The sequence below is a fragment of the Leptonychotes weddellii genome, unplaced genomic scaffold (assembly GCF_054177405.1).
Source record: "Leptonychotes weddellii isolate Sample4059 unplaced genomic scaffold, ASM5417740v2 HiC_scaffold_3099, whole genome shotgun sequence".
Taxonomy (NCBI): Eukaryota; Metazoa; Chordata; class Mammalia; order Carnivora; family Phocidae; genus Leptonychotes; species Leptonychotes weddellii.
In genome coordinates, this window is record NW_027906738.1 from 807 (window position 1) to 10,849 (window position 10,043).

A 10,043-nucleotide genomic window follows, 5' to 3' on the forward strand; every position below is an offset into this window, starting at 1 on the left:
CTGATTCTGCCTCTGGATGTTGTAATCTAAACACAAAGCAGTCTATTGTACTGGACCAAGTGCTAATCTGAGTATGTTCATAACTGCGAATGAAATGCAAATGTACCAATAACCATCTTGTACCCCTAAGCTTTAGGACACATGAATCATTATAACCCCAAATAAATCTTAAATTAAGACCCAAGACATGTCAATTTGATACTTAAAATACTCTTCTTATGTCTCTAATCTAGTTCTGAGCCTAGATTAACTGCAATAATAACTTTAGACTGTGACCTAAACTTATCACAAACCTTATCCACACATCAATTTAACTTATCTAACGGATCTCTGATATGGACTACACTCTAACCCGAATGTACTCTAGCAATAAAAGTGAAACCTGAACTCTAGCCTTAATTTGTCCTGTACTCTAAAACTAACCCTCAATTATTTCTTTTTTTTTTTTTTAATTTTATTTATTTATTTGACAGAGAGAGAGAGATAGCGAGAGCAGGAACACAAGCAGGGGGACTGGGAGAGGAAGAAGCAGGCTTCCCGCAGAGCAGGGAGCCCGATGCGGGACTCGATCCCAGGACCCTGGGATCATGACCTGAGCCGAAGGCAGACGCTTAACGACTGAGCCACCCAGGCGCCCAACCCTCAATTATTTCTAATAAGAGTTCAAGTTTATCCAAACTCTGACTCCTAAATTTGTCCCAAACCTACTACTAATTAAAATCAACCCAAATCCTATAATGCATATAATTTCAATTCAATCCTAAATTTATCTGATTGCTTTTAAATTCCAAACCCAGCCCTGGCTCTATCCTTACTCTAACTGTAGTCTTAGGCATAACCAGAACCCTAATCCTAACCCTATTCTGACCACATCCATAATTCTGACGCTTTCCTAACCTCATCATATGCCTGACCTAATGGAGCAGGGGCCAGATTCTAACCTAACAATTGGCATTTTAGGAATGAGCCTATGTTCCCATGCTGTTCAGCCATTTTCCCAAGAGATGGAATATATAGGCTCATAGGGAGGGGTATTTGCTTTATCAGATTCAGTCCCATTCTTTGGCATGAGTGGGTTCTGAAGATGCTCTCTTGGGGTCAAAGAGAATAGGAGCAGCCTCATTGGTCATGGAGAACCTTAAAAGGGCAAGAATCTAGGAACACTTGGAGCCAACCCAATTTTTACCTGGTGTTTCTGGGAATCAGCCTTCTAGAGGTACAAGTGGCAAATACATCCAGTAAGTTCACCTGGTAACATCTAGGGACTCAGTTTTGAACACTGAGGAACCTGAGGCAGCTCAACCGCCACATTAACCTGATCTTGGTTCTGGCTCTAGGTCTAGCCCTAGATTAACCCCCTTGGGAGATTCTTGTCTCCCTTCTGTAAGCTTCTCCCCCTTTCCAGTTGCAAGAGACACCCAAGCCAGAGGTTCATCTATCTTTACCCACAGTGACAGGGGCCAGAAAGCGACCTCTTATCTTGTCATAGTTCTAACCAAGCTCCTTGGACCTCTTATTGGTGCCCTGCACCAGGGCAGCAGAATCGGCTCCAAGTCCTTCTGACTGCCTCCTTGACCTCCTTGTTGCGGAGGCTGTAGATGAGTGGGTTGAGAGCTGGGATGACAAGAGTATAGAACACAGATGCCATCCTGTCAGTGTCCAGGGCATAGCTGGAGCTGGGACGCAGGTACATGAAAATGAGTGTCCCATACAGCATGGCTACAGCCGTGAGGTGAGAGCCACAGGTAGAGGCTGCTCGCCGGTGGCCCTCCGCCGAGCGCATGCGAATCACAGCCCCAGCAATGAAACCATATGACACGGTAATGACCAACACAGTTGCTGTCTGGATGAAGCCACAGACAGCGAAGAGGAGGAGCTCATTGAGACTGGTGTCATTGCAGGAGATGGCCAGCGGGGGGGGGGGGGGGATGTCACAGAAGAAGCTGTTGACCTCCCGGGAGAGGCAGAAGTTCAGGCGGAAGGTGAAGGTTGCGTGGACAAAGGCATTCACGGCCCCGCCCAGGCCTGATGCTCCCAGCAAGGCCAGGCACACGCGCTGCGACATGGCTATTGTGTAGAGAAGAGGGTTTCTGATGGCCACGTAGTGGTCATAGGCCATGGCTGTCAACAGGCAACACTCAGCATCAGCCAGCCCTGCAAACACAAACATCTGGAGGGCACAGGCTGGGTAAGGGATGGTGGCGCGGGGCAGCAGCAAGTCCACTAGCATCTTGGGGCCGATGGCTGAGGAATAGCAGGCATCCAGCAGGGAGAGGTTGGCCAGGAAGAAGTACATAGGCGTTAGAAGCCGGGCATCCACACGGATCAGCAGCACCATGCCCACATTTCCCGGCAGGCTCACCAGGTAGACTGGCAGGAAAATCAGGAAGAGGGTCACGCGTAGGTCCCAGCGATCCGTGATGCCCAGGAGGATGAATTCAGCAGGGGTAACTCTGGTCCAGGTGAAGTTCTCTGTAGTCATCCTGCTGGACAGAGACTAAGGGGAGGCAAAGCAAGAGGGATATAAGAGATAGGTTATGTCCATCATGGAGGAGGGAGGAGAAAGCACTGGGAGGCAGGCAGACTCAGGCTTCCATTCTACCCATGTAATAAGATTGCTATGTGTCCTCGGACAAACCACATAACCTCTCCAAACCTTCCTAACTCTAAGGAGTCACTGCAATTTAACCTTCCTGAGGGCAGAAATCTCGTCTGTCTTACTCAGTTTTGTATCCACAGTACTGAGAACATTGTTTGGCACATAGTAGGTGCTCAAGAAATGTTTGTTAAATGAATGGATGATCGGTGGGGGGACAGTTAGCATCTGGCCAAGGATGGAACACTCCATGACTCCAGATGGATTCTGCTCTCCAGTTTCCCAAGGAGGAAAAGAGACAATGAAATGGACAGAAAGAGTCTCCTGACCCAAAGGGTAACTAGTGATGGGTCTTGAGGTTCTAGGAGGACATCTTTCCATTGGAATAGGACCTGGGTGAAGAGAGTGCAGGAGTGGTCTAGTATCTTGGGGAGACAACAAGGAGTGGACAGAACAGAAGGTTTGAATGTATTCCAGGGCCAGACTCTCCACCTCTTCAAGCCTCAACTTTCCCATCTGTGTAATGGGAAACAAGGGTGCAAGGACAAAATGAGATCATGCATGTAAAGGATCCCTCTCACACAGGGCCTGGTGCACAGCAGGCATTTTCCTGAAGGATCAGTGAACTGAACTGAGCTAATGCCTTGCCTCACTACTGGAAGGAAGCAACTTTCAGGCAATCAAAAGTATGTAATTTCCAGAAAGTCTAACATCGCTTCACATTCCTGTGCCTTTGCACTTGCTCCTTCTTCCTAGAATCCATTTCCTCTTTATGTTTGGCAGAACTGATCTCTGATGCAAAGGCTTACCTAATGCACTCAAAAGGAAATGAAACCACTCCCTTGTTTGTGCCCTGTTGCACTGCAGCTTACGTCTGTCGTGGCACATCAGCCTTCTATTCATGTATTTTTTGTCTGTCTCTCCTGTGGGCTTGAAGCTCCTTGATCCAATATTCATTCAACCAACACTTATTGAATACTACTTCACACTAAGAATGGCCCTGCAATTCATCTGGTGTATAATCATCTGGTGTATAATCAGCGCTCAATAAGTATTAGTTGCATGTAGAAAAATGAAGAGTATGAACATAAGCAGCATGCAGACTTGGTTTTGAGTCCAGGTTCCACCACTTTCTGGTGTGTAAATTTGGGCAAGTTACTTCACTTCTCTCAGCCTGTTTTCTCCTTGTATATTAAGAATCAGACTATTTCGGTTGGGGGTTTCTAAGAGGCTTTAGGTGTGCAGCATAGGGCTTGGAGCTGAGTAAATGCTCTTTCCCCTTCTTTAGAGAGAAGTTTAGGTGTTTGGCACCTACTTGTGCCTGGTAAGGATGATGGTCTTCCTACAAGGCACAGCTTGGATGAAAAAATTTCATGATGTCACATGTTGGTGAGGTTGTGTTGGTGGAAATGTAAATTGGGACATCTGAAAGAGAATCTGGCAGTTAAAGACCTACAAGTGTGCCTACCCTAGTGTTTTAGTCTGCTGGGGCTGCCTATCAAAGCACTGTAGACTGGGTGGCTCAAACAACAGCCATTTATTTCTCATGGTTCTGGAGGCTGGGAGGTCTGGGATGAGGGTGTCAGCATGGTTGGCTTCTGGTGAGGGTCCTCTTTTTGACTTGAAGGTTGCTTCCTTGCAGGTCTAAACCTGATTACCATCCAAAAGGCTCCACTTCCAATTACTATCACATTGACCTTAACATATGAACTGGGGAGGACACGATCAGTCCATAACGCTTAGTAATTCTGCTTCTTGGTGTTTACTTTTGAAATCTCTCACACATGTATACAAGGAGATATGCACAAGGGAGCATGCACTCCTGGACTGTTGGTTATGGCCAAACAATAGCCAAGACTAAATGTTTATCAGTAGGCTCATGGCAGTTAAACAGGAATGGATTCAACTTCTATGTATCAATGTGGAGAAATCTCAAAAACACACTGACATGAAAACATGATTTTCAGAAAAAAATACAAACTGATGAAAAGGCACAAAATGATTTTATGGGTATGTATGTACATTTTTATGTATATGTATATGAACCATACTGCTGGGCTCCAACCAAAGATGGGATCCCAGTTAAAGAACTGCAGGGAATTTCAGAAAGTTGCATCCCTTTTGCCCCATCCCCTCATCCAGAACTAAAACTAATACTTCTTATCTTTTATGATTCAGGGTCACTTTTTGCCAGGAAGCTTTATCTCAACACCCAACTGCCCAACCTCTCATGCTGGAACCCCGGTCACTGGACTCTGTCTTATAACCCAATTACCTAAATATTTGTCTCTCTCACCTAATCAAGCATTTGGGACTATGCCTAATTCTTCCCTCTAGCCTTAGGGATACAGAATTTTAGGGATCTTCCCCTCCTTCTTAGTGGGGTTGCTGGTGGAGGTCAGAAAGCCTCTATGGGTAGAGAAACTACATGTCCTCCATAAACAAATCAGCTGGATGACGGCCGTTCTGCATTCAGAATCCAGTTGGTAGTCAACCCCTTGTGTGTTTCTCTATCTGGAAAACAAACACTACTCACCTTCAGAAAGTGAGGAGCAGAGCTGCTTCAAGTGCCTCTCCATTTCTCCATCTGTAAAATGGGGACAATGAAGCTTCAGAGCCTTTAAGTTGCTTTGAAATTTTTGAGTGTAAGAATCTTCAAACTTCAGTTATGTAGCTATTATGGAGTGTGTGTGTGTGTGTGTGTGTGTGTGCGTGTGCACACGCACACATGTACAAAAGAGTTAATTCTCCATTAGTGTCTCTCTGTTGCCTTACTGCCCAGGAGAACATTCTAGGGTAGCTTTCCTTGAAGGTAAGAAAACTGAGTTCCAAAGAACGGGGACTTGTTCCAAGATGCACAACCACGAAAGAATAAAGTTGGGGCTTAAACTCACATCAGGTTCCAAATCCAATTTCTTTGTCTCCAGGCAGAGACTCTAACTAGATTGCTTAATAGATCACCCAAGGCTGTGGTTGCCACTGTCTTGTCTCTGTCCTCTCATCTTTAGATTGAGCAGATTGGGCCAGATCAGTGGTTTCCAGTCTACTCTATGGACTTCTGTCATTAGAATTACTGAAGCTTTGGGTAAAAATATATGGCTGTGCACCGTATCCAGAAATTCTGATTCAGTTGATCTAGAGCAGGCCTCAGAAATCTGTGCTTGAAAAAAATGTTCCAGGTGATTCTTGTGTGCTGCATGATTTGGGATTCCTGAGCAGCAGAGCTTCTTAATCTTGAGTATGCGTAGGAATCACCTGGAGATCTTGTGAAATGCAGATTCTGCCTCAGAAGGACTGGGAGGGGGCTGAGATTCTGCATTTCTAACCAACTCCCACATGCTACTGATGCTGCTAATTTGAGCCCCATGCTCTAAGTAGTAAGACCCTAGGTCATATTGGAGAGCATTTTCAGCTCTGATGTCTTAAGATTTTAGCTTTCTGGAGGCTTCTTTTCCTGCTAGCTCCTTTCTCTCTGCTGAACTCTGTTTTGAGTCATCCTCTTTCTCCAGGCCCCACTATACTCATGAACACATTTAAGTTTGGTGAGGATGGCCTCCTGGCATTTCTCAACATGTGGCTTGGCTATTTCCCAGCAAGCCCGAGTTCTTAGCCCATTCCTCCTCAGGACACAGGCATTCGACACATCTTAGTCCAGATACCAGCCGCTCTCCCCATGATGGTGTGTGGTTACTGGATTGTTAGGACATACTTAGGAGGTGGAGGTGGGTGGGGAGGTCTTCTGGCAGAGCAGCTCCAATCCAGCCTTTGGGGTGAGAATGGCAGGGGCAGGTAGCAGGGACGTCCCCATTCCAACATAGGAATGGGGGGACTTATACTCTTCTTCGGCCCTGGGAGAATGGCCTCTTTCTGTTTTCGTCCTGGCTCCTTCCCTCTCTGCTGTCCTAGACTCCATGGAGACTCCCTCTCCACATCCTTTGGGGACTCCATGATAGCTGGTGGCAGGGGAATGTCAGGGATGACTCACTCTTCAGTGCCTAGGGAAGATGGAAAAATTTGGTTAAGTGGGTCCCCAGGTTCCGTGTGGGGCAGACAATCATGCTGCTTGGGGAGAGGGGTTCCCTTGGCTCGCTTTCCCCATCCATTCTTTCTTTCTTTCTTTTCTTTTTATTTTTTTTAAGATTCCATTTATTTATTTGAGAGAGAGAGAGAGAGAAACAGTATGAGAGGGGAGAGGGTCAGAGGGAGAGGCAGGCTCCCCGCTGAGCCGGGAGCCCGACACAGGACTCGATCCCAGGACTCCGGGATCATGACCTGAGCCGAAGGCAGACGCTTAACCGACTGAGCCACCCAGGCGCCCTCCCCATCCATTCTTTGGGCTCAATATTTTTTTTTATGCTTTATGATCTCCACCAACACAAATTCTTCTTGTGGTTCCCCTAACACTTCACATTGTTCCTCTAGCCTGAAATGTCCAGCCTCTTCCTTGTATACCTGAAAAACTCTTTTTGTTGCAGAACGAGCTCAATATCACCTCCTGCAGGAAGCCTTCCTGCCTCCGCTGCAGAGACGCTGTTGCCCTCTGTGTGTTTCAGAGATGCATATACAAGAGCATGATTGTGAGACTGACGAGGAGATGTGATTGTGTGTGATGCAGCAGCAGACTGGAAGCAACCAGAGGCCGGGGCCAGCCATGGAGTCAGCACTCAGGAAATGAGATCCACGTTCTTAGGGTGGGCCGAGGCATAGGTGTTTTTTTTGTTTTTTTTTTTTAAGATTTTATTTATTTATTTGACAGAGAGAGAGAGAGCACAAGCAGGGGGAGTGGGAGAGGGAGAAGTAGGCTCCCCGCCAAGCAGGGAGCCCAATGTGGGGCTTGATCCCAGGACCCTGATTCTGAAGCCATCCACCAGAAATCCCAAGTGGTGAGGATTGGTACAGATACATTGGCCCCCTCCATCTGAGTGACTGTTCTAAATATACCTTGGTTTGTGTGGACGCTGGTCTAACCCCACCTGTCCCCCGTCACTGGGGAAGCCAGGCTGCCATCCTTAGGGCAGGGCTGCCTTTCTTAGGCAACATGTGTGGTCTGCACAACCAGGCCAATTTCATAAACCTGCAGCCACATTAACATCTAAGGATCAGGCCGCAAGTGTAATCCTTATACAAGGGGAAAACCTTCTCATACACGTTCCTACTACAGATCTGTCTTTTTGGCTTTAGAAGTCTGCTGCTTCTGGGGTGTCCAATCATGAGATGAACACTTGACAGAAGGACCTTTCTGGAGCTTTCTGGGCTCATACAAGTGGGCTCACTCGTCTGCCCGGCAAAAAAGCATGAATCCTACTGTTGGGTAGGTGGGCAGTGGCCCCTCTCTGGCTCGTCAGGATTGCCATGCTGCTATCAGCACTCCAGGGAGGGGACTGGAAAGCACGAAAGCAGCACCTTCGGGAAGAGCAGGCTAGGACTAGCACTCTTAATTCATCTGACATTATCCATGCTAATCCAGAAACCTGGCCCATGGCACATTCTATCAATAACACTGGGCATGGATATTCTTTTTTTTTTTTAAGATTTTATTTATTTATTTGAGACAGAGAGCAGGAGAGGGAGGAGGGTCAGAGGGAGAAGCAGACTCCCCGCCGAGCAGGGAGCCCGATGCAGGACTCGATCCCGGGACTCCAGGATCATGACCCGAGCCGAAGGCAGTCGCTTAACCAACTGAGCCACCCAGGCGCCCGGGCATGGATATTCTTTTTCTGTCAGTCAAACTATACAGGCAGCCCATCAAACTGCTGACTGGAAAGGTCCTAAAAATACCACCGGCAGAGCCATGGGTGACGGCACTCAGATTTGGGACGGGCTCATGTAGCTCCCTCTAAGTTATGGGTATTTGAGCACCTGGCACAGAACAGAAAAACCACTCAGAACAGAACCAACCCAGTTGCACCAGGAGAATGGGATGACTATCACTGGAACTATGTAGTCATTCTGTCACATTGAAGGATAGTACTGACCGGCTGTCCTGGCCGGGTGTTTATTGGGTAGCCCCAAATGGGACCCAGTGGTTGTATGGTAAAAAATTTTGGCTATGGCTTCCACCTGGATGGTTGTTAGGTCAACGCATCCAGGTTTTCCCTGGGCACAGGGGAGAACCCACCCCTTGGTAACAAAAACTGCCAATTTCCCTCTCCTCAAGGCCAGATGGACATGCATTTTTTTTTTTTCTACTGGTATGATCATTTTGCCTGGAGGACATTAGAACACAGGTAGAAGCCCTTACTAAATTTACAAGTTTTAATGATGGTCGGTAAACAAGCCCTAAATGACAGTCAGTAAAGCCTGCCTTTGCCGAACACTGAAACGTCTCTAAGGAGAAAAGCTGTCCTTCAAAACAGAATGGACTTGGATATTATTACTGCCTTGCAAGGAGGCACCTGGGCTATTATGTAAACAGTACGTTATGTGTTCACACCTGATGAGTCTGCTAATGTATCTTTTTTTCCTCTCTCCACTCCCCCCCTTTTTAAAATTTGGGTATAGTTGACACACCATGTTATATTAGTTTCAGGAGTACATCAGAGTGATACATCTCTATTATGCAGTGCTCACAAGTGTGGCCACCCTCTGTCACCATACAACACTGTTGCAATATCCTTATGTATCATCTTTATTAAATCACAGGAGGGCACAAGTGAACGCCCTGAGTAAACTGACCCCCAGCCTAGGGGACTTAATAAATCAGTGGTTCGGATCATGGGGCTCTTGGTGGAAAAACACGTTACTTACTTCGGGAATCATTACCTTAATCCGTGTTTTCTTTTGTATGTACTTATACTGTTGCTATGGTATCTGCTTCCGATGCAGCCAAATAGCCACCAAACAGCCACTTCCATGGGGCGAACCCCCCTGCAGACCGCTCAGGGCACAGTGCGGGCGCGGAGGGCGTGCGAGGTGAGGGGAGCGGGTCCCAGGGGTGGAGTGTTGCAGGACCGCACGCATGGAGAGGACGTGACCTCCGGCTGACCTTAGCCTCTGCACGTAGCTCCGCCCACCAGTGGGAGCCATTTTCAAGGACACAGGCTGGAGAGAGCAAGGTGCCGTTGAGTCGCTCTGGACGGCAAAGTGAGGGAACCCCAATGAGGCCTCTGTCTCTACGAACTTCTACGATTCTGGCCTGCGGGTGCGGGTATCAGCTCATCTTGTGGCGCCCGAGACAAGACGTGCCCCGTGCGCAAGGTCTCTTGCTCGTGAACCCTGCCGCCTACCAGTCCGCGTGGCCTGCCCCCTTGCGTGGTCTCTCCGTGTCCTCCGTGTAGGCAGGCCAGTGTGCGAGCCGGCAGGCGGGGATCCTGTCCCTCTTCGCCGCCGCAGCTGAGCCGTGCTTCCTGTAAGTGGACGGTCTGGGTGGGGGTGACTTTCCTAGTCCTCTTGATCTTTCACGATACTTTTTTTTTTTTTTTTAAGATTTTATTTATTTATTTGAGAG

General features: G+C 47.6%; 1 protein-coding gene across 1 annotated transcript; it reads right to left on the reverse strand.

The window, feature by feature from the left end:
• Positions 1 to 1,513: 1,513 nt before the first annotated feature.
• OR5C1 (olfactory receptor family 5 subfamily C member 1) lies at positions 1,514 to 2,482 on the reverse strand. The gene has a single exon (XM_031034720.2). It carries the CDS (start codon positions 2,480 to 2,482, stop codon positions 1,514 to 1,516), a length of 969 nt encoding a protein of 322 aa, XP_030890580.2.
• Positions 2,483 to 10,043: the final 7,561 nt, after the last annotated feature.